The sequence below is a fragment of the Pelophylax lessonae genome (assembly GCF_965119305.1).
Source record: "Pelophylax lessonae genome assembly, chromosome: 2".
NCBI classification, from domain to species: Eukaryota; Metazoa; Chordata; class Amphibia; order Anura; family Ranidae; genus Pelophylax; species Pelophylax lessonae.
The window spans coordinates 715,895,710-715,923,192 of record NC_138769.1 but is presented as its reverse complement, the minus strand read 5'-3'; the positions used below and the strand labels follow the sequence as shown (position 1 = coordinate 715,923,192).

The 27,483-nt window shown below is 45.1% G+C and overlaps 1 protein-coding gene across 2 annotated transcripts in view; it reads right to left on the bottom strand.

Moving 5' to 3' along the window:
• The window catches only part of PAK1 (p21 (RAC1) activated kinase 1), a 177,971-nt gene that overhangs the window by 87,987 nt on the left and 62,501 nt on the right, over positions 1 to 27,483 (bottom strand). For both annotated transcript variants that reach the window (XM_082245289.1, XM_082245288.1), the window contains exons 2-3: positions 16,858 to 17,076; positions 6,732 to 6,826 (exon numbers count right to left, since the gene is read on the bottom strand). In XM_082245289.1, coding sequence (XP_082101415.1) covers positions 6,732 to 6,826; positions 16,858 to 17,053 — 291 coding nt within the window. In that variant the 5' untranslated portion in view covers positions 17,054 to 17,076. The remainder of the gene's footprint in view (positions 1 to 6,731; positions 6,827 to 16,857; positions 17,077 to 27,483) is intronic.

The window sequence follows — 27,483 nt, the reverse complement described above, 5'->3', positions numbered from 1 at the left end:
CTCCTAATCTCAGCTCGTTACCTGTATAGAAAACACCTGGGAGCCAGAAATCTTGCTGATTGATAGAGGATCAAATACTTATTTCACTCATTAAAATGCAAATCAATTAATAGCTCTTTTGAAATGTGTTTTTTGGATATTTTTGTTGTTAACCACTTTAGCCCCGGAAGATTTTACCCCCATTCCGACCAGGGGGTATTTTGCGATTCGGCACTGCGTGACTTTAACGGACAATTGCGCGGTCGTGCGACGCTATACCTAAACAAATTTGGCGTCCTTTTTTTCCCACAAACAGAGCTTTCTTTTGGTGGTATTTGATCACCTGTGCGATTTTTTGATCACGCGCTATAAACAAAAAAAGAGCGTAAATTTTGCAAAAATAGCAATATTTTTCACATTTTTTTATATGAAATTCCCCCCCAAAAAAATGTAAAAATCAAAATTTTTTAACATTTTCGGCCAATTTGTTTTATGCTACCTATGTTTGGTAAAAAAAATCGCAAAAAGCGTATTTTGATTGGTTTGCGCAAAAGTTATCGCGTTTACTAACAAAGGGAAAGATTTTTGTCATTTTTGTTGTTTTTTTTTTTTAACGTGTAATGGCGGCGATCTGCGATTTTTTTTGCGGTACTGCGACATTGGGGCGGACAGATCGGACCCTTGACTGACATTTTTGACACTTTTGGGGTTACCAGTGACATTTCTACAGTAATCAGTGCTATATATATGCACTGTTACTGTAAAAATACACTGGTAGTGAAGGGGTTAACTTTATTTGGGAGGGAGGGGTTGTGTGTGTCCCTAGGGGCGTGCTTTCTACTGTGATTGGCTGTGGCTTGAGCTGTAAGGACACTGATCAACGGATCTACATAGTAGATCCGTGTGATCAGTGTTTTTACACCGAGGAGAATGACAGGTGGCTTGTTTACACAAGCCGCCTGACTTTCTCCCTCTCCCCCGCCGATCGCCGAGTGACCGGCGGACATCGGGTCCGCCAGTCACACGCGGGGGGGGGGGTCCGTGACCACGCAGGAGTGGGAGCGCGCCTCCGGGGGCGTGCGCTCGCTCCCTAGACCCTCACAAGCTAGTGACGTAGCCCTACGTCACTTTGCCTGTGAGGGGCTGACTGCCGACGTAGATCGGCGTTAGGCAGTCGGTAAGTGGTTAAAGCGGAGTTCCGGCCTCGGACATGATTTTTTAATAAAAATACCCCGGGACAGTCAGGGCTAGTACATTCCACAATGGATAGCCTCTGAACTGTCCCAGGTTGCACTTACCTTTTAGAAGAAATACTTACCTTGAAAATTTCTTCTCCAGCGCTGCCATCTCAGGTGTGGGCATCTGAAGCCAGCGCGTCCTCTTTGGTCCCACAATGCACTGCACCGGCCCTGCTGTCACTTCCGGTGCAGCCGCATCATCCCTGCACAGCTTCTGGGCATGCCCAGAAGCTGTTTAGCAGGGAATGAGCACCCGCACCGGAAGTGACGATCGGGGCCGGTGCAGGCGCATTGACTCCTGGGAGCGATGACGTTCAGCTCCCAGGAATCAACGCAAGGAGGAAGAGATGGCGCAGGCCATGGCCGCAGAGGGAGGAAGAGGAAGAATTGGGAGTATATTTTCTTCAATAACAAGGTAAGTAAAAAAAAAAAAAATTGGGAGCATCCATTTTTTTTTCAGGGGACACTCAGCAAGCGGGTGGCCCAAAATCGTTTTTGTAGATTTTGAGGCCAGAACTCCGCTTTAATCTGTCTCTCACTATTAAAATAATCCTACCATTAAAATTATAGACTGATCATTTCTTTGTCAGTGGGCAAAAGTACAAAATCAGCAGGGGATCAAATACCTTTTTCCCCTCACTGTACCTACCTGCTCTGTGTAATGGTTTTGCACAGAGCAGCCCCGATCCTTCTCTTCTGGGGTCCCTCACTAGCACTCCTGGCAGAGAGCCCCCATAGCAAGCCGCTTGATTTAAGGGCACTTGTGCAGGCTCAATCCCAAGCCGCGCTGTGCGTGTCCATAGACACACATAATGCAGCTCGGCCTGTCCTCTGCTCTCACAGGCTTTGATTGACAGTGGGAGCCAATGGCCTGAAAGTGCAGAAAAGTGCCGGAATCTCTAGCTACCTGCAATGCGCACAGCATTGACATGTGGGAGAAATTACTAAGCGGCCCTGAAACTTCAGCCAATTACTTTCCTTGTATCTGGAGTGCGCAAGTCAGGGATGGAAATGGACTCGATCAAGCGGCGCTTTGCTTCGCTGATTTCCAGAACTGACAGCAAACAGGCAAAGCTGCTAGATTTCAAAAGCAACAAGTGAACAAGAGCCGCGGGTGTTAAATGAGGTGGATGCGGAGGCTGGAAAGGTGTCGGAGTTATGAAGAGCTTGGAGAGGAACACAACATATGTCAGCTTTGTTCACAGCACAATGGGGGCTGCTTCTGCCAGGCAGAGAAAGAGAGAGACGCAGTTCACAAGACAATGACAACACTGGGGTCCATTGAACTGCAGTTGAAATGTCTCGGTTACAGCTTTCCATCAGTGCTTAAAGGAAAATCACGCTTTTCAAAACATTCAATTGGTTTAATAAATGATCAATGTAACCTTTTAGGCCCAGAGGTCATTGAAGCATGGAGGCCAAGTTGGAATTTTGCAGCCTCGGTAAGTTGACTATCATTCCTTGGCTAATTTGCATACCTATATACACCCACCGGCCACTTTATTAGGTACACCATGCAAATACCGGGTTGGACCCCCTTTTGCCTTCAGAACTGCCTTCATTCTTCATGGCATGGATCCAACAAGGTTTTGGAAACATTCCTCAGAGATTTTGGTCCATAGTGACATGATAGCATCACGCAGTTGTTGCAGATGTGTCGGCTGCACATCCATGATGCCAATCTCCCTCCCACCACATCCCAGAGGTTCTCTATTGGCTGAGATCTGGCGACTGTGGAGGCCATTGGAGGACAGTGACCTCATTGTCATGGTGAAGAAACCAGTGGTGAGATGATTGGAGCTTTGTGACATGGTGCATTATCCTGCTGGAAGGAGCCATCAGAAGATGGGTACATATACACAACAGGAAGACGTCATTTGTGACGAAACGCGTAGGGAGGGCGTGCTGACGTCACCACGCAATACCCGGAAGTCGGGCGGCTGTGTGTTATCTTGGATCCTGCCGTATAGCGCTGTTTTACCAAACACATGTGAGTTTTCTACTTTTAATAAATTGTATACCTTTACGTACTTCACTATGGTGGTTATCCCTTCTTTATGATCACTGCTGGACCGTGAAATGTCCGGATTTTCGGGGTCTAATGCCTGGCTGATCTGAGCGGAAACCTCCTTGCCGGTCCTAGTGGAGCGGTCTGTGTCCTGTTTGAGCTGGTTGATTCACCCTCCGAGTTCTATATGCCCAAATTTATGGCTTTCTGGTAAGCGCATTAGCGTGATTCACTTCCAGCACGGTGATAGCATATTGAACGGTGGAGGCTTGCTTTTGAGCACTATTACACTCATCTTTGGACTTTTTTCTTATTCATTGGACACTGTGATTTAGGTTTGTGTTACTATTGGATGTCACTTTATTCAATTGTAAAGCACATAATTATCTGATATCACCTTATATCATTATTTATATTTCTATTTGGATACCTTTAGGGATATCCTCTTTTATATGTGTTTATCACATTTATCACTTAGCGCAGCTTTACTTGTTTACATATACACAACATCCGACCTGCGCAAGTGAAAAAGTCAAGTAAATTCGATCTTATGAAAAAAGTTTCAACTGTGGCTGTAGTTAGTCCTTTTAGGAGGTATGCAGGATAGTTCAATCCCTGCGGTTAGTGGAGATGGATGGTGGAGGTGGCTGCAGGCTTTATACAGAGCTAGAGGGACTCTGCAACAGACAAAAGAAGGGGTAGGAGAAGAAAAGCAGCGCCACCTCAGTGTAAATTAAAAGGTTATTTATTACATAAAAACAATGTAGTAACTCACACAGAGGAAATAGTTGATCAGCAAATGAGGATGGTTCATCTGCAACACTGTAGGGATGTTAGGGAAGCAGACTGTGGCGGCCGTGGTCCTGGCTGTGCCGGTGGAGTCCGACACCTCCTGTGTTTCTGGCAGCGTTCAGTATCCAGGCTTACATCCAATAGTGGCATCCAATAGGGGGTGCTCACGTTCGGAGCATGCGTGCACATTTGAGGTTCGATGTGTTGTGCATTCAGAGATGGTATTCTGCATACCTTGGTTGTAACGAGTGGTTATTTGAGTTACTGTTGCCTTTCTATCATCTGGAACCAGTCTGCCCATTCTCCTCTGATCTCAACAAGGCATTTTCTTCCACACAACTGCCGCTCACTGGATATTTTCTCTTTTTCTGACCATTCTCTGTAAACCCGAGAGATGGTGGTGAGTGAAAATCCCAGTAGATCAGCAGGTTTTGAAATACTCAGACCAGCCCGTCTGGCACCAACAACCACGCCATGTTCAAAGTCACTTAAATCCCCTTTTCCTCCCCATTCTGATGCTCGGTTTGAACTTCAGCAAGTCATCTTCACCGTGTCTAGATGCCTAAATGCATTAAGTTGCTGCCATGTGGTTGGCTGATTAGCAATTTGTGTTAGCAAGCAATTGAACAGGTGTACCTAATAAAGTGGCCAGTAAGTGTAATTTTTACTTAATTTTTAAGGGCATATAAGGATTTTGTTTGGCATAATGTTTTTATTTATTATTTTTATTTTTTTAGTACTATAATTCTGCAAGACAAATGTGGTCCTAAAAAGAGGCAAATTGCCACCTACAAGCAGCAGTGGCTTCTGCAAGCAAAATTATGAATGAAATCCTGTGCTTGCGTGTGATCATTATAGAGTCATAGAGGACATTGTCATCTCCTGAAAAGGAAACCACTCTGATTTCCAATTCTTACTGGGGGATAAACGGGTCAGGAACAGCCAGGTTTGACAGCTAGCAGCCATACAAAGTGTAAGCTGCTAGCTGTCAAAATGAAGCCATTCATAAAAGCATTATGAACAGGACATCTTACTTGGATGTTAATATACAGATTGTGGGTGGCAAGGGGTAAATGCAAAAAATGTATCAGTTAGGGTTAATTCTGCCCCTCTTTGGTGGAGCTGTGTATTGTCTTGCCCTTAATGCAAGTCTCTGTTCCGAATCTAAGGGACTGTAAGCATTGTACTATGTCGCTCAAAACAGATCTAAACTCTGCAAGATACTCACCTCCGTCTTCCGGTGATGCAATGGTTACATCCCTTGCTGGCTGCTTTCATCTTCTCCCCGGATTACTTCTGGGTGCTGGGTTTTTTGCCCTTGGACTGGCTGACGGGATGATGTGATCTTAGACATGTGCAAGGGAGTCAATCATTCCAGCAGAACCGTAGTGTGACAGGAATGCATGCTGACCGGCACATGTGCCTCTTCTTCAGGCACTCAATATTGCCCCCTACATGGGGCACGTAAGCAGGCACTGACGTCGGACACCCAAGGAGACCCCAACGAAGGAGGGCCATATGGTGGGCATGCAAGGAGGCCTCTACGGTAGGCATGCAAGGAGGCACCGACGTTGGGCACCCAAGGAGGCCCCAACGAATGAGGCCCCTACGGTGGGAATGCAAGGAGGCCCCTACATTGGGCACCCAAAGAGGTCCCTTCATCGGACACCCAAGGAAGCTCCTACGTCGGGCACCCAAGGAGGCCCCTACCTTTGGGGACCCAAGGAGGCCCTTACCTCGGGTACCCAAGGAGGCCCTTACCTCGGGTACCCAAGGAGGCCCTTACCTCGGGTACCCAAGGAGGCCCCTACCTCAGTCACCCAAGGAGGCCCCTACCTCAGGCACCCAAAGAGGCCCTTACCTCGGGCACCCAAAGAGGCCCATACCTCAGGCACCCAAAGAGGCCCCTACCTCGGGCACCCAAGGAGGCCTCTACCTCGGGCACCCAAGGAGGCCCCTACGTCGGGCACCCAAGGAGGCCCCTACGTCGGGCACCCAAGGAGGCCCTTACCTCGGGCACCCAAAGAGGCCCATACCTCAGGCACCCAAAGAGGCCCCTACCTCGGGCACCCAAGGAGGCCTCTACCTCAGGCACCCAAGGAGGCCCCTACGTCAGGCACCCAAGGAGGCCCCTACGTCGGGCACCCAAGGAGGCCCCTACGTCGGGCACCCAAGGAGGCCCCTACGTCGGGCACCCAAGGAGGCCCCTACCTAGGCACCCAAGGAGGCCCCTACCTCAGGCACCCAAGGAGGCCCCTACCTCAGGCACCCAAGGAGGCCCCTACCTCAGGCACCCAAGGAGGCCCCTACCTCAGGCACCCAAGGAGGCCCCTACCTCGGGCACACAAGGAGACCCCTACGTCGGGCATGCAAGGAGGCCCCTACTTCGGCCATGCAAGGAGGCCCCTACCTCGGCCATGCAAGGAGGCCCCTACCTCAGGCATGCAAGGAGGCCCCTTCATCAAGCATATGATAAGGCTCCTTCATCAAGCATATGATAAGGCCCTTTTTAATGGCTCCAAAACTTTGCAATAAGATCTGATCTTTCAGTAAAAAAATTGGACCGTAAACATCATATTTCACCTACTTTACACAGAGAGGGGTACTGTCTTACTGAACCTACCGTGAGATTTAACCAATATTTCCTAGAGATTTTCAAGTCTATAAGAATATTACAAAAATTGTACTTATTTCCATAATGCATCCTAACTTACAGTGAATTCTCCAGTGACAGGATTGTATCCAACATGAATGGGGTGTTCAAAGTTCCAGGGGCTTGAAATGTGTGGTCTGGCAGGCTTTTTGGCACCTGGAAAAAAGGAAAAAAAAAAGAATTTACTTCATTTAACAGCAGATTTTGTATAAAGCTGAACTCCATCAAGCGGTTAAATATACAGATGAAATGCATATCAGGAATCGGTTTTACCTGCCAAAGGATTTTAATTTCTGTCCATGCAGTCATGAATTGGAGTTCCACAGCTCATTGTTCTGTTAATGTCAACTAGTGCAATCCAATCACAAGTTTATTACGAGAATGTGCCTGGATCCTAAAAGCCTAGCTCATCACTTCCCAGAAAACACTCCATGATTCTACCTGGGGGCTGTACAGAAGATGTTCTGCTCAAGCTTATATTCTGGGATTTCCCAAAAAAAGTTTGCTTTTGGAATAAAGTGCATTTGCTCATCTACACAGTCCTTGGAAACCCAGTAGCCAAAAACGCACTTGAAGTCCTACTTGGCAAAAAGTCAGTTGAACTGTGAAAGCATCAACTTAATCTGATAATAAATATATCTCGCCACTGCTGCAAAATAGTCCCAGCATAGAGATCTTCAACACTGGACTTCAAAGCTTTCAAAAGTTGTTTAAAGTGGACAATGCTAAATGAAAAACATTCTGCAGTCCTCACAGGCTCTATTCCAAATTTTACCAAAATTTGGTCCCCCTGGACAAATACATTTTTCTTTACCAAAACACTTTGATGAGTCTTTATTAATCATTTATACAGTATATAAACTCAGATTTCCTACCACACACCGCCTTCCCCCAATACCCATTTGTAATGCTACCCCAGGCTTGATACTCCACAACCTACCTTGTCCCCCTTTCTTATCACCCCTTTTCCCCATACTGTAACTCCATTAAAAACACATTTCCCCTTGCCACCATTCAAACATCTCGGCACTTTTCCACTGCAAGTACCGGCTTGGCTCTACTCGGCCCTGCTTGGCCCAGTTTGCTTTTCCACTGCTGGTACCGCATGGTACGGTGTTGGAACGGTTCGGTACGGTACGGTATGGTTTGCTTTTCCACTAAAGTAGTACTAAAGTCAAGTGGGTGGGATAACAACGGGGTGGGTGGGATTCTCTGACCAATCAGTGGCTAGTAGTGACTGCATGCAAAGGATTGTGGGATATGGTACCGGGTATGGTACCTCTTGGAACCACAATTGAGGTGGTACTGTGAGCCGTACCGTACCGTACCGTTCGGTTCCATGCAGTGGAAAAGCAAACCTATACCGTACCGTACCGAACCGTTCCGACCCTCTACCATGCGGTACCGGAGTGGAAAAGCACAAAAGCGTGCCAAACTGGTACGGTTCCATGCAGTGGAAAAGCGCCATTTGAGAGCCGTACCGTTCGGTTCCATGCAGTGGAAAAGCGCCTTTGTATCCCTTGCTACACAACCACAAATTTAGCATTTTTGTTCCAAAAGCATTTCTTTAGATGCTCCCATAACATTGTGGAATACACACCATAAACTATACACACTACCACACTTCCATAGTAATATATAATGTGATAGCCAATGCCTCATACTCTATTATGCTATTTACAGTATCTTTAGTCCAGCCTATCTCAGCCAGGGTTCTGTGGAACTTTAGAGTTCCTTTAGTTTGCTAGGGGTTACTTGAGTTATGGCTGTTTCACTCCCCATTTGATAGTGCCTGCATATTTCTGGGCCAATTCTTGCATGACACCATTTTTAGCAGTCTGTAGGTGGGGGGGGGGGGGGGTGATCCTGGCCACTACTCTAAGATCAGCATTCTTTCTACTGTGCACCAATACAAGAAGCATTTTTCCATCTGACCTCCAATGACTTGGTTTTAGCATTGGCTCCCTGCTGGTGATCTCTCTAGTGATATAAAGATCTATATAGGGGAATCAGGACCTCCTTCCTCCTGCTGGTAAACCCTCTAGTGATGTAAAGATCTATATGGAGGAATCAGGAACTTTTTCCTCCTGCTGGGCACCTCTCTAGTGATAACTAAATATCTGTATAGACTGGAATCAGAACCTCCTTTACCCTGCTGGTAAACCCTCTAGTGATATAAAGATCTATATAGAGGAATCAGGACCTCCTTCCTCCTGTTGGTGATCCCTCTAGTGAGAACTAAAAATCTATATAGAGGAATCAGGACCTCCTTCATTCAGCATTCTTTCCACTGTGCACCAATACAAGAAGCATTTTTCCATCTGACCTCCAATGACTTGGTTTTGGCATTGGTTCCCTGTGGTGATTCCCTCTATCTATAACTAAAGATCTATATAGGGGAATCAGGACCTCCTTCCTCCTGCTGGTGATCCCTCTAGTGATATAAAGATCTATATAGCAGCGCCAATCACCACTCTCTCATGAACACCCACCTTACCGCCCCTTGTCTACCAACCCTCATGATTTACTGTAGTTACAGTTGTTTGTTATACTATGTTACCAATCTTTAAATGCGATTCTTCTCATTATTCTGTATGTCACACGTTACTCATTTGCATTATTCAATAAAATTCTTGAAACAGAAAAAAAAAAAAAAGATCTATATAGAGGTATCAGGACCTCCTTCATCCTGTTGGTGACCTCTCTAGTGATCTAAAGATCTACATAGAGGAATCAGGGCCTCCTTAATTTTGTTGGTGATCCCTCTAGTGATATAAAGATCTATATAGAGGAATCAGGACCTCCTTAATTTTGTTGGTGATCCCTCTAGTGATATAAAGATCTATATAGAGGTATCATGACCTCCCTCATCCAGTTGGTGATCCCTCTAGTAATATAAAGATCTATAAAGTAAACCCCCGCTCCATCGCGGTTCAGTTTTTGCGGTCCCGGTATATTGCGTTTTTTTTTTTTGTAATGTTATTTTACTATATAAATCATTAAAAATGAAATATCTTTGTGTTTTCCATAGCTCTTGCTATGTTTCTCAGTATCTTTTATGTGTTTAAATGAGTTTCTATTGTTTTAAAAGTGTGTTTAAAGACCTTAAAATGCTTTTACACGTACAGTGACAGTAAAATAAACATGCCTACAATGCATTTTAATAGGGTTTTTCTATTTCGCGGATTTTCACTTTTCGCGGCTGGGTCCAGAACTTAACCCCCGCAATGGAGGGGGGTTTACTGTATAGAGGAACCAGGACCTCCTTTATCCTGTTGGTGATCCCTCTAGTGATATAAAGATCTATATAGAGCAGGGGTGGGGAACCTATGGTTCGGGGGCCGTATGCGGCCCCCGAAGTCATCTGGTCCGGCCCCCCATGCAGCTGAGTCTGTGTCTCTCAGCTGATCTGTCAGAATGGAGCCGATGCTTCCTGTATAGTTCCTGTATGAGTGAGTCACAGGCGGAGTGATATCAAATGCACTCCGCCTGTGATCAATACAGAAAACATCACCTCTTCCTCCAGCATGGCTCTGCTACACTTCTCCTAGCCAGCATTTCCCGCCAGCAGCACACACAGCAGTACCAGCCAGAGCCAGCAGTACACACAGCAGAACCAGCAGTACTAGCCAGAGCCAGCAGTACCAGCCAGAGCCAGCAGTACCCACAGCAGAACCAGCAGTACTAGCCAGAGCCAGCAGTACCAGCCAGAGTCAGCAGTACCAGCCAGAGTCAGCAGTACATACAACAGTACCAGCCAGCAGTACCTACAGCACAGTTCCAGCCAGCAGTACCCACAGCAATACCAGCCAGCAGTACATGCCAGCAGTACCAGCCTGAGCCAGCAGTACCCACCTGAGCCAGAAGTACCAGCCAGCAGTACCCACAGCCCAGTACCAGCCTGAGCCGGCAGTACCCACAGCAGTACCAGCCAGCAGTACCTACAGCACAGTACCAGCCTGAGTCAGCAGTACCCACAGCAGTATCAGCATGAGCCAGCAGTACCATCCAGCAGTACTCACAGCACAGTACAAGCCAGCAGTACCAGCCTGAGCCAGCAGTACCAGCCAGCTGTACCCACCAGCAGTACCAGCCAGCTGTACCCACCAGCAGTACCAGCCAGCTGTACCCACCAGCAGTACCAGCCAGCTGTACCCACCAGCAGTACCAGCCAGCTGTACCCACCAGCAGTTCTTTTCAAAACTTACCACCGCAAAAAAGTCGTATGTGCTCCAGACTGACCGATGCAAACCTGGAAAACCTGTTGCGAGTAGCAACATCATCAATACCAGCTAACATCACACACTTCACCAAAGAGAAGCAGTTGCAGCCATCACATTAGGGGTGAGTTAATTAAATGTTTGACCAAATATAACAGGCTAATTTTTATGGTGATCATTTTGTACGGCCCCCGCATGGTTTTATAAATACCCAAATGGCCCTTGGCAGAAAAAAGGTTCCCCACCCCTGATATAGAGGTATCAGGACCTCCTTCCTTCTGCTGGTGATCCCTCTAGTGATATAAAGATCTATATAGAGGAATCAGGACCTCCTTCCTCCTGCTGGTGATCCCTCTAATGATATAAAGATATATATATATATATATATATATATATATATATATATATATATATATATATATATATATATATATATATATCTATATATATATAATTAATCAGGACCTCCTTCATTCTGCTGGTGACCTCTCTAGTGTACGACCCTATTGCTCACTTTTGTGTCATCAGTAAAAATCCATACTTTTCCACCAAACCTTCAGGTATTTCATTACAAACACATGAAATAGAAGATGACCAGATACAGAGCCTTGTGGTTCACCACTAGTGGCTGGTCGCAGTTCCTAATAAGCCCCATTTGTAACCCACATCCTGATATCTATCCATTAGACAACTGTATATTCTCTGATCCAGCCAAGGGTTAAGTTCCAGCTTGTACAACTTTTTATGAGATGATTACACGGAACTGTATCGAATGCTTTGCTTCCCAAGGTAGGCGATGTCCATGGCACCATCCTGGACCAAAACATTTGTGATAGGACAATAAAGACTTCAAAGTGCCAATAAAACTAGAACCAAAGCAAGGTCGTACATAAACCAAACAGTGGTAAAAAAAAAAAAAAAGAAGTTCAAATTTCACAGTGATAAATATCTATCCATGTTTACAAGCCGAGAAGTGGGGGAGAGTTGAAGCCTCACAGTTTTATCACAAAACCCTTAGCTGCAATTTCTTAACAGACAGTTAACGGACAACTCCACCCAAAGGTTGCAATCAGAGGATGGTGAATGAATCTATTATTGTTAAAGCCCCACTCTGACTCTTACCTAAAGGTCAGCCGACCTCACCTGGACCAAAAAAAAATAAGGGGAGGAGGGTAAGCTTAAAGCGTGTTACCCCAATACTTCATATTCTTGAGATGTGTTGGCTGTACCATGTACTTGTATGAGAAAATATCCTGTTCTCTTTGTACTGCTTCCTTTATATGAAATCCCCGGTGCTCCCGCTAGTCCCTCTGCTTTCCTATTAAAAACTGACAACACTAAGCAGGAGAGCACAGCGTGGTCAGTACTCTAGCTATGCTGGGAACTCATTGTACTCTCCTCCAATGATCAGACTTGTCCTGACACTCCCCCAGCTACACAGCCATTCACTGGTAAGCTCAGTGTGCTGCTGCTTCTCCTCCTCCAGCTCTTATAGAGCTGAGAACAGAGGGAATGTGATCACCTATAAAAAAGGGAAAAAAGGTATTTATTATGTTTTTTTTTTTATACATATCTATACAAAAATGTTTTGCCTTTCATTTCTATTTTAAAATGAATGGGTTGTTTTACAAGGTGATCGTTTACAATCACTTTACCTAAGGCCTAGTTTACACTTAAGGTTGAGGGGCAGTAAAATTAGGCAATTGAGTTGCATTTCTAACCGGAATCGGCCCCTGAGGATACCGATATTGCCGTTATTTTTCGGGAAAGTGCTTGTACCGAGTGATGCCTGCAGCTAGAGGAATCACCCCGGTACCGGCGTCCATAGCCGATGGTCGGCTGTCTTGTAATGACAACCGATGCAGCTGAGAAGACCCCCCCCCCCCCGCCACCTTCCGTGGCTCGTCCGGGTCTCCCATCCCACCGGGAGACCCAGACAACCAGCCTGCACGGCCACCTAAGAGAAGATCCAATCAAAGCCACATTCGGCTCTGATGTGGTCTCTATGTAAAAACCCGGAAGTGATGTCATGACATCACTTCCAGGTACTGTCTGGCACCAAATTAAAAAAAATGACAGCATTCAATACAGCCCATATAATATGCTCATGTGAAATCACCCCAGAGTGTGCCACATCCCGTAATCAGAAATTCGGAAAAAGTTTTCCCCTTGGGGTGGGACTTTAAAGGCACTAAAAATGATATATAACTTGAACCGAAATATACAATTGAATAATTTTATTAAAGAACATGAGTACAAAAAAAAAGTATATTAAAAGCATATGGCAAGCTGTCTACAATTCATGATGTCATGGGGCAAGAACAGATACCGCTGTGTTGAAGGTGAGTGCCCAACGCGTTTCAGAGACACAAATCAGAATTCCTTCTTCAGGGGCAACCTTTAAATAGCGGTAGTATCTGCCGAATTACACTTTAGAATATGAGCCTGCCAATAACATTAAAACCAAGAAGCTGGATTGCTCTCATCCTTGCATTGGGGTGCCTTATTCAGAGAAATGGAAGAAATATATAAACACGTTCTTGCGCCTGTGTGCCCGTCAGCTAAAGGCTGAGTGGGGACAACTGGAACCCACAAACACTGGGAGATCTTGGCATTAACGTAAGTTCGTATGAGGACGTGTCTTAAAGCATCCACCTTCAAGCAAGTGAGCAAAGCAAAGCAATCTTGGCGTTTTGAATGCTTTTAAGTGCAGAGGAGGGGTTTGGGGTCTTTTAGACCCCCAGATCCCTCCACAAGAGTACCTGTCAAAAAAAATAAATTTTAATGTATGAAAATATCGGCCAATATCGGAGTATACCGATATGCGATGACCAAAATATCGATATCGGCAATAAAAAAATGATATTGGTCGATCACTAATTTATATACTTCTTTTTACCTACATATATTTTTTTATTAGTGTTTTATGTGCCATTCTGAGGAAGTGGCCATGAAACGCGTTGACGGTGTTTTATACTATTCTGTGAGCAATAAAAATCGAATCAATGAAGATTCGACAGGCAGTGCAGCTTGTCATACTCTGCATGTAATATTAAAATTGCTGCAACGTGATGCAAATCGTTGCAGCAATGTGCACCCATCAGTGCAGAATCATGTTTGCTTGTAGGAGGGGGGGGGGGGGGTCAGGGGCAGTAAAAACGTGGATCAAATGCCTGTTTTTACTATCCCCTAGGTGCCTGTGTGAAAGGAGCCCAGAGCAAGTGGCAACAGTGGGAAATGGTCAAGGCATCCTACATATACCTTGTGTACTTTGATTACGTTTTTGTGACATATGTAGCAAGCCTTAGATCCAAGACTGGTTAAAGTGGCTGTAAACCCTCATATATACCCAGTGCAGTGACTGGCCTCAGGTGATACGCAGAGACAAAATAAATCCTCCTGCATACGTTTTACTTGTTTATCTGCCGTCTTCCCTTTTCTACATCCGTACAAATGTGCAGAATTTATACTGTTTGTCCGAGCTTTCAGGGGGCGGGAGTTGAGATTACACTCCACAGAGCTCAGCGACAGCTGATTGGAGGGAAGGGACACACCCCCCCTTCACACAGCACACAGGAACAGAGATGAAGCTGTCAATCACAGGCTGTGTGCTGGAGCTAACCTCAGCTGTCACTATATTTCTCTTGGTGTCAGGAAGTATTTAATGCAGATAGCAGAGGAACGAAGCAGCAGACAGAAATTACACTTAGTGCTCTGGATAGAGACAAGTACACACTATGCTAGGGCTATGTTTTGTTCATATTTAATGTCTGAGGTTTACAACCATATATTATATATATATATATATATATATATATATATATATATATATATATATATATATATATATATATATATACACATACACAGTGGGTAGGGAAAGTATTCAGACCCCCTTAAATTTTTCACTCTTTGTTATATTGCAGCCATTTGCTAAAATCATTTAGGTTCATTCTTCTTCCTCATGAATGTACACATAGCACCCCATACTGACAGAAAAACACAGAATTGTTGACATTGTTGCAGATTTATTAAAAAAAAAAAAACTGAAATATCACATGGTCCTAAGTATTCAGACCCTTTGCTGTGACACTCATATATTTAACTCAGGTGCTTTCCATTTCTTCTGATCATCCTTGAGATGGTTCTACGCCTTCATTTGAGTCCAGCTGTGTTTGATTATACTGATTGGACTTGATTAGGAAAGCCACACACCTGTCTATATAAGACCTTCCAGATCACAATGCATGTCAGAGCAAATGAGAATCATGAGGTCAAAGGAACTGCCTGAAGAGCTCAGAGACAGAATTGTGGCAAGGCACAGATCTGGCCATGGTTACAAAAAGATTTCTGCTGCACTTAAGGTTCCTAAGAGCACAGTGGCCTCCATAATCCTCAAATGGAAGACGTTTGGGACGACCAGAACCCTTCCTAGAGCTAGCCGTCCGGCCAAACTGAGCTATCGGGGGAAAAGAGCCTTGGTGAGAGAGGTAAAGAAGAACCCAAAGATCACTGTGGCTGAGCTCTAGAGATGCAGTCAGGAGATGGGAGAAAGTTGTAGAAAGTCAACCATCACTGCAGCCCTCCACCAGTCGGGGCTTTATGGCAGAGTGGCCCGACGGAAGCCTCTCCTCAGTGTAAGACACATGAAAGCCCACATGGAGTTTGCTAAAAAACACCTGAAGGACTCCAAGATGGTGAGAAATAAGATTCTCTGGTCTGATGAGACCAAAATAGAACTTTTTGGCCTTAATTCTAAGTGGTATGTGTGGAGAAAACCAGGCACTGCTCATCACCTGTCCAATACAGTCCCAACAGTGAAGCATGGTGGTGGCAGCATCATGCTGTGGGGGTGTTTTTCAGCTGCAGGGACAGGACGACTGGTTGCAATTGAGGGAAAGATGAATACGGCCAAGTACAGGGATATCCTGGACAAAAACCTTCTCCAGAGTGCTCTGGACCTCAGACTGGGCCGAAGGTTTACCTTCCAACAAGACAATTACCCTAAGCACACAGCTAAAATAACGAAGGAGTGGCTTCACAACAACTCCGTGACTGTTCTTGAATGGCCCAGCCAGAGCCCTGACTTAAACCCAATTGAGCATCTCTGGAGAGACCTAAAAATGGCTGTCCACCAACGTTTACCATCCAACCTGACAGAACTGGAGAGGATCTGCAAGGAGGAATGGCAGAGGATCCCCAAATCCAGGTGTGAAAGACTTGTTGCATCTTTCCCAAAAAGACTCCTGGCTGTATTAGATCAAAAGGGGGCTTCTACTAAATACTGAGCAAAGGGTCTGAATACTTAGGACCATGTGATATTTCAGTTTTTCTTTTTTAATAAATCTGCAACAATGTCAACAATTCTGTGTTTTTCTGTCAGTATGGGGTGCTATGTGTACATTCATGAGGAAGAAGAATGAACTTAAATGATTTTAGCAAATGGCTGCAATATAACAAAGAGTGAACAATTTAAGGGGGTCTGAATACTTTCCGTACCCACTGTATATATATATATAGGTTTTCCAGATCCCTTAAGATCGGTCATGTGATAAGCCAAGTCCTCTTTTCCACATCTCTTTAGACTGCTCATGTGATGAGCTGAATCCTCTTCTTCTCCTAACCCTCTCCAGTGGTGGGCGTTCTTCCATGATATTGATGCCCCATTAAAGAGGCAGGACCATAGCTCTCTGCTCGCACGGTATGTGTACTGCACAGGACAGCTCTGGATTGAAGGTGAGGGTGCGGATGAGTTTTTTTTTTAAAGCTGATCTGGACCCTTTTGTAACTTAACAGTTGGTTAAAAAAAAAAATGAAAAATGGGCTTTAAGAATGAACAAATAACGAAGAAAACCAGTTTAATAAATTTCCCGAATCCCTTTCATGAAAGAAATACAATAACAGAATTATGGCACAGACAATGACAGGTAAAATAATTAGCTGAAATAAATGTGTGTAAAGTTTTACCTTTGTCCCCAGTTCCAGAGATTGGGAACAGTATGGGTTTCCACTTCCCTTTCTGCTGATCTGGATTCGGAGGCAGTGGTTTAGAGCCATGGTTTCCAGTACTGGGGTCCTTGGAGTTTGATCCAATGTAGGTGCTGGCGATCCGCTGGGGCGGGACTGGCGGATTGTCAGTACTTGATATCATGTCGTCTGACATCTTCTGCAGCACCAGCTCTGCTCCTGCGTGAAGGTAAAGAAGGGATCTCAGTAAGAAGACAAAAACAGGATAAGGGCATGCACATTTAATGAGTGTATATTATTGCTGTATTATATTATATATATATATATATACACACATACACACACACACACACACACACACACACACACACACACACACATATACATATATATATATATATATATATATATATATATATATACACATACACAATATTTATATATATATATATATATATATATATATATATATATATATATATATATATACACATACACATACACATACACACACACACACACACACACATATACACAATATTTTATTATATATATATATATATATATATATATATATATATATATATATATATATATATATATATATATATACACACACATACATATACACACACACAACTAAATTTTGAACCCCACTGACTAAGATGGGGATGCCATTAAAGTTCAAGTGCGTGTAAAGGCAGGCATCCCAATAAATACACATACATACATGTATATAATATGTATATTAATCTGGTGCGCTAAAAATTGAAATACATGAAATAATATCCTTGTGTAAAAACACAAAAAAAAGGATGTGATGATGTGATTCAAAGCAATAATGAAAAATTGTACACAGTGCTAGTATAACATATTATAGATCGCAAAGTCCAAAGTGTTTATAACAGATCTTCAAATCAATGGTGAAAACTGTGATTCCAATTCAAACAGTGAAAGTCCATACCTCCATATGGCATGTGTGTGAATCCCACCACCTCTCAAGCTATTCCCTTACCAGACGGATAAGGTAAAGGTGCAAACAACTCCTCACAAGTAACCTCCTGTGCTGTGGAAGTGATCTGGTGCAGTGGCGGTTTTAGGCATGGGCGAACGGGGCAGCCCCCCGGGGCGGCATTTTTTCATGACACGTGGGGGCGGCATGACAGTGTTCCCCAACCCCCGGGCCGCGGACCGGTACCGGTCTGTGGATCAAATGGTACCGGGCCGCCCGAGGAACTTTGAATAATTTCACTGTGGCAGCCGAGCCGAGGCGCAGAGCATTGCTCCCCCCCGAGCCCGCCCATTGTGTGACAATAGCGAATGAAAATTCGCTATTGTAACACTGATCCTCCTCCTGGCCAATCAGGGAGCGGGTCCTCCCGCTTCCTGATTGGCCGAAAGGCAAACCCCATGCCATTGGCCGAGGAGGAGGCGCCGCGGGAGGACTGAGGAGACGCGGGGAATCCGGGGACTGAACTGAAGAGAAGTGAGGTAAGTGAATGGACGGGTCTTGCGGGGGGAACGCTGGCGCTCTGCATTGAAAGGTGGCACGCTGGCATCTCTACCTTGAAAGGGGGCAATGCTGTGGCACTCTGCATTTATTGGGGGCATTGCTGTGGCACTCTGCATTTATTGGGGGCAATGCTGTGGCACTCTGCATTTATTGGGGGCATTGCTGTGGCACTCTGCATTTATTGGGGGCAATGCTGTGGCACTCTGCATTTATTGGGGGCAATGCTGTGGCACTCTGCATTTATTGGGGGCAATGCTGTGGCACTCTGCATTTATTGGGGGCAATGCTGTGGCACTCTGCATTTATTGGGGGCATTGCTGTGGCACTCTGCATTTATTGGGGGCAATGCTGTGGCACTCTGTATTTATTGTTATGTTGTCATGTTATTTTTTTTTTTTTTTGGGGGGGGGGGGGCGCCAGGAGGGAGTCTTGCCCGGGGAGCAAGAACCGCCACTGATCTGGTGCTCCAATTCACACTAAGTGGACACTCAGCAAATCAAGCCTCTTACCAGATGAAATACAGTAAATGGCATAGATTCATTCCCTCAGAGGGTGTTCCTCCAACAGCATTACCGGATGGACTCAGAGTTATTTCAGTGGAAAATCCTTATGCCTCCTGTACTTTCCTCACTGTCAGCGTTTATCTCAGTGCTGGCCATCATCATGTACACACATAAATAATAGAAAGGAATGCTTGAAATATATCACTCTGTGTGTAATGCATCTATATAAAATATATGAGTTTCACTTTTTGAATTACTGAAATAAATTACCTTTTTGGTGATATTGTAATTCTATTAAAAATGCACCAGTATACTGTATTGGGTTCACTAAGACAGGGCTTAACCGCTTGCCGACTGCTCACAGTATATTTACTGCGGCAGTCAGCCCCTCACAGGCAGAGTGACGTAGTTCTACGTCGCTAGCCTGTGAGGCTTTGGGGAGCGAGCGCGCGCCCGCGGAGGCGCGCTCCTGCTCCCGCACGGTCACGCGCCCCCCCGCGCGTGTGACTGGCGGACCCGATGTCCGCCGGTCACTCGGCGATCGTCGGGGGGAGAGGGAGAAAGTCAGGCGGCTTGTGTAAACAAGCTGCCTGTCATTCTCCTCAGTGTAAAGACACTGATCACACGGATCTACTATGTAGATCCGTTGATCACTGTTCCTACACCTCAAGCCACAGCCAATCACAGTTAGAATCACGCCCCTAGGGATACACATAACCACTACCTCTCAAAAAAAGTTAACCCCTTCACTACCAGTGTAATTTTTACAGTAACAGTGCATATGTATAGCACTGATTACTGTAGAAATGTCACTGGTAACCCCAAAAGTGTAAAAAATGTCAGTCAAGGGTCCGATCTGTCCGCCCCAATGTTACAGTACCGCAAAAAAAAATCGTAGATCGCCGCCATTACGCGTTAAAAAAAAAACAACAAAAATGACAAAAATCTTTCCCTTTGTTCGTAAACGCGATAACTTTTGCGCAAACCAATAAAAATACGCTTTTTGCGATTTTTTTTACCAAACATATGTAGCATAAAACAAATTGGCCGAAAATGTTAAAAAATTTTGATTTTTACATTTTTTTTGGGGGAATTTCATATAAAAAAATGTGAAAAATATTGTTATTTTTGCAAAATGTACGCTCTTTTTTTGTTTATAGCGCAAAAAGTAAAAAGCGCACAGGTGATCAAATACCACCAAAAGAAAGCTCTGTTTGTGGGAAAAAAAGGACGTCAAATTCGTTTAGGTACAGCGTCGCACGACCGCGCAATTGTCCGTTAAAGTCACACAGTGCCGAATCGCAAAATACCCCCTGGTCGTTTAGCAGGAAAATCCTCCGGGGCTTAAGTGGTTAACAAATTTGCTCTGAATCTAGGAGCCAGCTAAAAAAAGTTAGAATCCATTTTTTTTTTTTAACCAAACAAAGCCGACGGGAACAACATGTAACAAGACAAACTTATCCTTTAACCCTTTTCACAGCCAGAGCCGTTTTTTGCACACGTTAAAAAATGTATTTTAGGCCTAAAGATTACATAAAACACTGAAACATCAAATCATTTTTGAAAGCAGATACTCTGGAGGATAAAATAGTGGTAATTCCAATTTTTTTTATGTCAAACGATATTATCGCAAAGGTAATTTCAGTAAAAAAAAAAAAACACACTTTAAAAGTTAATTTTAGGGGGCACAAAAACTGGATTTTTGTCTTTTCCGTAAAATCATTTTCTTTGAAGTTCATTGACAGACGCAGCTCCATATTCTTCTTGACCATTGGGACGTCCCAAAGCAGTATTTGCATGAGGTATGGGAAAACAACGCAGAGAAAGAACATAATTCCCCAAAGGCTAAACTTAGCCAACCAGGTAACATGGAGCTCAACCAGGAACAACTGGAGCTCACCTAGAAACAACATACACCCTCAAAGAGAAAAAATTGCTCTTTTAAACAGCAGCCTGCAAAACTTTGCGGCCAAAAGAAGCATCCAAGGATGCCAACATGTCTACTTTGTAGAATTTTGTGAACGTGTGCACAGACGACCAACTTGCCGCCTTGCAAACTTGCATTACTGACGTCTGATGGCACTCAGCGCCACAAAGGAAGGTGGAACCCGGCCCTTCAGTAAATAAGCCTGCACCACTGTCTGCCTGATCCATCTGGATTTAGTCACAGCAGACACAGCCAATCCCTTTTTCGAGGTCCTTCGGTGAGGACAAAGGGAGTCTGATTTCCTGAAAGATTCAGTAGCCGCCAGGTAAACCCTAATTGCCCGAACCACATCCAAAGAATGAAAAGCAATTTCCTTGGGATGCTTGGGCTTAGGACAGAGTGAAGGCAGCGTGTCTTCATTCAGATGGAAATCAGATACCACCTTAGGAAGAAACCCCTGATTAGGTCGAAGTACCACTTTATCTCTGTTGGACCCCCAGATAAGGTGAACGGCAGGACAGTGCCGCCAATTCAAAGACTCTGCGGGCAGAAGTAATAGCCACCAAAAAGGCAACCTTCTGAGACAGTGTAAGCGGAGGAATCTCCCTAATTTTCTCAAAAGGAGGTTTTTGAAAAACAGACAAAACTTAATTAAGATCCCATGGAGGTATCGCCTCGGAGGAGCCATATGGCAGACCCCTTATATAAAAGTGTGAATGAAGGCATGCGTAGCTAAAAGGACGTTGGAGAAACACAGCCAAAGCCAACACTTGGCCTTTGATAGTGCCCAAAGCCAACCACTGTTCAAACCCCTTTTGAAGAAAGGTCAAAATCCTAGCCACCGATAAAAGGCGAGGATGCACACCATGAGATGTACGATTTCTATGTACAATGATAGATCTTCCTGGAAGTAGACTTTCTGGCCTTCAATAGTGTAGGAATCACTGAATCAGAAAGACCTCTATCCTTCAATACCTGGCTTTCAACAGCCACGTCATTAAAGCCAGTGACTGTAAAACAGAATGGAGGATCGGCCCTTGAGACAGCAGATGTTCCCTGAGAGGAAGTCTCCAAGGAGCATCGGCGACCAACCTTACCAGATCTGCGTACCAGGTCTGGCGAGACCAGTTTGGGGCCACCAGAATGACCGGAATCCCTTCCACCTCTTTTTTGTGCAGAAGCCTGGCAGGAGTTTCAGCGGAGGGAACGCATAGATCAGCCGATATTGACCCCAAAGAGCCACCAGTGTGTCTGCGGCATCGGCCAGAGGATCCCACAACCTGGCTACAAACCTCTGAACCTTCTTGTTGAGTCGAGAAGCTAACAGGTCAACCTCAGGTGTCCCCCACCAGAAACACAGAAGGTGAAAAGACCATTCCAGAGTGATCAAGAAGATCGGTTTAAGTATTGAGCCCGCTATCACGTGTAAGTGGCAGGACAGAAACTCAATCCATCTATCCGCAGGGTCTGTAAAGACTGGGGACTCCTTCACCAGGACCACAACAGATTTGTTCAGTTTGGAAACCAGTGGTCCACCTTCGTTGGTACGGTCCATCTTGCTGATACCATGTCCTTTTAAAACACTTTGGCACCACTAACATCTGTTATGCAACCCCACTGTTCATTAACAATTTTGTCAAAAAGTTCCGGACAAGGTAAAACCTTGCCCGACTTCTGGGAGTTCCGGGTGCTAAAGGACACCTGCATCCCTGACGCTGCAGAATCATCCGCCATTTTTAGAGTTTCCCGCAGACACTATAAGTGCCTCCACCAGCGCACTTTCCCAGACAAGGATATATCATCCTCGCCATCCGAAGTGCGATGACGCAGATCCCTCAGGATGGCATGCGTCCGTGGCGGCCATATCTACCTCAGAATCTGAGGATACAGGGGAGGCAGGGGAGGGCATAGGGTGCTTTTTACTAGTGGTATTTTTTATAATCACATCCACTTTTGACACCAGATTTTCCAAAATTGTCATTAAGGCAGACAGGGGTTGCGACCCGGAGGTCCCCGCAACCTTAACCACTTGCCGACCGCCCCACGACTATTTACGTCGGCGGTCAGCCCCTCACAGGCAGAGTGACGTAGGGATACGTCGCTAGCCTGTGAAGGTCTAGGGAGCGAGCGCGCACCGCCGGAGGCGCGCTCCCGCGTGGTCACGGACCCCCCCGCGCGTGTGACCGGCGGACCCGATGTCCACCGGTCACTCGCGATCGTCGGGTGGAGAGGGAGAAAGGCAGGCGGCTGATGTAAACAAGCCGCCTGTCATTCTCCCCTGTGTAGAAACAGTGATCATACGGTTCTACTATGTAGGACCGTTGATCACTGTTCCTACACCTCAAGCTACAGCCAATCACAGTTAGAATCACGCCCCTAGGGACACACACCACCCCTCCCTCTCAAAAAAAGTTAACCCCTTCACTACCAGTGAAATTTTACAGTAACAGTGCATATGTATAGCACTGATTACTGTAGAAATGTCACTGGTAACCCCAAAAGTGTCAAAAATGTCAGTCAAGGGTCCGATCTGTCTGCCGCAATGTCGCAGTCCAGCAAAAAAAAAAAAAAAAACAATCGCAGATCGCCGCCATTACACGTTAAAAAAAAAAAAACAACAAAAATTACAAAAATCTTTCCCTTTGTTAGTAAACGCAATAACTTTTGCGCAAACCAATCAAAATACGCTTTTTGAGTTTTTTTTTACCAAACATATGGTAAAAAAAAAATTGTCCCTAAATGTTAAAAAATTTAGATTTTTACTTTTTTTGGGGGGGGGGGGGGGAGTTTCATATAAAAAAATGTGAAAAATATTGTTATTTTTGCAAAATTGACGCTGTTTTTTTGTTTATAGCGCAAAAAGTAAAATCGCACAGGTGATCAAATACCACCAAAAGAAAGCTCTGTTTGTGGGGAAAAAAAGGACATCAAATTCATTTAGGTACAGCGTCGCACGACCGCGCAATTGTCCGTTAAAGTCACACAGTGCCGAATCGCAAAATAGGCCCTGGTCAGGAAGGGGGTAAAATCTTCCGGGGCTTAAGTGGTTAAGGAGGGTATCAGTAGGTGAAAGTTGTTCCTGGGACTCCAAATGAACCGTTGAATAACACTTTAAGAAAACTGCAAAAAAAAAAAAATGGACCACACTGCTGCACCAACGGTACTACAAGTCCCAGCCACGAACACTTCCGATAGCAGGGTGAGCGAGAAAGACCTGCAGGGACCCCAGTAGACATACCACCAATCGATATGGGGGAGAACAGGATCATTCTGCTGTGTAGAAAAAACAATCAAGAGGAAATACCTGGGTCATTCACTAGAGTAAAAGCCTAGCTGCTCCCTGCTGTCCAGCGATCGCGGACTCAAAGAAAATGGCTGCCCAATGCATTGCTAAGGGGAAACCACAAAAACATGGCCGCCCATGCATTTCAATGGGAAAGTCTGCAAAATGAGGCTGAACAATTCTACACAGCAAAATGGCGGCCCCCACGGCAGGCCATGTGGTCTCCAGGACCCCCTAAGGGGTCCAATTGATAAGTGGCATCGGGGGGTCCCCTGCAGGAACCCCCTCCATGATTAACCCCTCCCCCAGTGGATCTGCTATAACGGCCTTGGCGTGTCCACCCCCTCCAAGGACCCCCATCACTGACTGAGGTAGGGTCCTCTATGACTGGTGGGGAGAAGCCTTAGGGGAGCCTGGTACCTACCGAGAGGCCAGGGGGAATGAGGGGTACCAGAGGGTCCGACTCTCCCAGGGAGGGGCCCACGTCTGCCCTGAGACCGCCAGAGTTATGGGGGGATACTTACTCACCATACCAAAGATATCGGGTGGGCACCACTCTGGACAGACTACCTCTCCACTTGGGGTGGGGGTGCTGATGACCAAGGGGTACGCTGCGACTCAGGCCGAACCAGGTTGTGTGCATCCCGGCGAGGTGTTTCACTCGCGGGCCAGCCCCCGTCCATTGGGGCTCTGTCTTGGCAAAGCCTTGCGCTGGGCTATAATCTGCACACGCTCGCTGGGAGACCTTAAGGATCTAGGATATCCAGTCCGAAACCCAGTCCGACTGTTGATTGCAGTTCTCTCAGGAACATAACTAGCTAAAAAAAATTTACATTTTTTAACAAAGGTTCCCTTGAAAATAAAAAAGAAAAGCGAAGACCAAAGTCCCAGCCGGGAACTAGGTCCTACTCCTTAACTAGGCAGAAACAAACTGAATCAAACTGAATCCTATAGCAGAGTGTGTGGGTGTATGCCTGCAGGGACCGCCCCATAGGCGTGGTAAAGATTTTTCCTGCCTAGTGTCCTACTCCTGTAGGGGGCAGCATAACCCAATGGTCAAGAAGAATATGGAGCTGCGTCTGTCAATGAAGGATAGAGAAAATGCAATAAATTACCCAATTTTTTGGTAAAATATTAAAGCTGAGGTTGCAGCGAATAAATAGATACCCAACATGTCAAACCTTAAATTTGCCTGCGCCTGTGAACTTCAGTACACTATATTTTCCATGGGCAATGCTTTAAAAGCCCACTATAGGTTATCAGTTTACCGTTACCAAGGAGGTCTGGTGCTAAAATTATTGCTGTCATTCCAGTGTGCGTGGAAATGTGTATCGCAATCAATAGGCACCCCGTTTATGTTTAAATTTGTGTATATGTGGGGATGAGGGGGTTTATGTGCTTGGGTGTAACTTAAATTATTTACAATTAAAAAAAAAAGTCCCCTATGTGATGATTTTTTTGGTGACGGGTTTTCTTTAATGAGACATCCAGAGTCTAAAAGACCCTACATGTCTCCCCCGTGCTTCACTTAATGTAACTGTCACACGTCACTTCTGGGTCAAAATAAGAAGGGAAGGAGAGTGGACATGTGTCCACTCACCCCCCTCCCCTCTACCCGGTGGGGTAGAGGGGGGGAGGGGGTTGGGGTGTGTGGAGCATTCGGACGGCAGCCCAGGAACCAGGATGAGATTTCTTGAGCCAAGGGGACCTGGCGCCTGGGGTTTGTCAAGCCCTGCACTAATATACCTATCTAAGAGTTTTTTGTGATTATGGACACTTCCCACTTGCACCACCAACTATGGAGGGACGTTCCACATCCTTACTGCTTTGACAGTAAAGAACCCTCTACACAGTTTAAGCTTAAACTGCTTCTCGTGAAACTTCAATGAGTTGCCTGAGACTGAATAGAGTCCTCCCTATGCTAGATTCACCGTTTACGTAGATATCTGTTTATGGCTATCATATCTCCTCTTAAGCCTCTCTTCTCCAGGCCAAAAAAGTTTTAATGTTTGTAGTCGTTCCTCATAACGAAGGTCCTCCAGAACCCTTTATAGCTTTGTTGCCCTTCTCTGGACTCTCTCGATTTCCAGCACATCCTTCCTAAGGACTGGTGACCAGAACTGGGTAGGAATACTCAATATGTGGTATACCAAGCAAGAGTTTTTTAAAGTGGTAGAATTAAAATCCCCTTTTTAATGCATGATAAAAGTCTGCCGGCTTTGCTTGCGGCATCTTGGCATTGCCTGCTATTACTGAGCCGGTCATCTACTAGAACCCCCAGATCTCCATCCATCCTGGATTCCCCCTAGAGGTTCTCCCTCTAGCGATTAACTTGCATTCATATTTTTAACCCCCAAGTGCAGCCATGTAGTTGCCCACCCCATTATTTTACTGAGGTCTTCTTGTAAAGTTTATACACCCTGATGTGAAGTTATTGTCCTGCTTAGCTTTTTATCATCAGCAAACACTGAGATTGAACCATTTATGCCAACCTCTATATCATTTGTGAATAAATTAAACAGACTTGGTCCCAGAACAGAGCCTTGGGGTACCCCATTTACCACTCCAGACTATTGGGAGCACACGCTATTTATCACCACGCTTTGGGCGCACCCCTGTAACCAGTTTTCTATCCATGTCAACAGACCTCAATTTGTAAATTAAAGTGGAACTTCACTATCTCAATCACCATTGACTATTTTGAATCCTTATGCTGCTAGCATTAATAAATGGATAGGAAAGTATATTATATTTAATTGTTTTGAACTTTTTTTTTTAAATTTTTACATTTTTACTGTTACTTCCTGGTTTGTTGTGTAGGAAAATTATGTCATACATCCCAGGAGTCCTCAGGAGGGGTTTTCTCATCTAAGCACGCCCTCCTGGTCTGCATGCCTGAGGTAAAAGCAGATGGATTCCAGGAAGTAAATGCTACATGAATTATCTGCCCTTACTAAAGATGGCTACAGCCAGAAATGCCAGGGAAGTATTTTTAAGGATAATTTCTCAGCAAAATAAAGCATGGAAACCTGGATGGATGGATGGGGGAGTTTTCTTTGAATATTAAAAATGAATGAAATATAAATTTTGGCTTATAGGGCTCAGATGCAGTGCAGTTCCACTTTAAGCATTATGGGGAACTGCTCACCTGTTTGGCGGTCCTGGCTTGGGTGAAGGGGAGCAACAGAGCACCTCTTTCCATAAAGGGGACATAGTGACTCGAGAAGCAGAGCACAAAGAGCAGGGGAGGACTGGGCCAGAGGGCAGGGTGGGCAATTGCCCCCCAGGCCACTCTGATACCCTGTGAAAAGGCTGCACTTCTTCTGCCTAAAGGATTCCTGGTATAGAGAAGTAAAAAGTCCCCACCGCTGACCTACTGAGTGCGGGATGAAGACAAGGA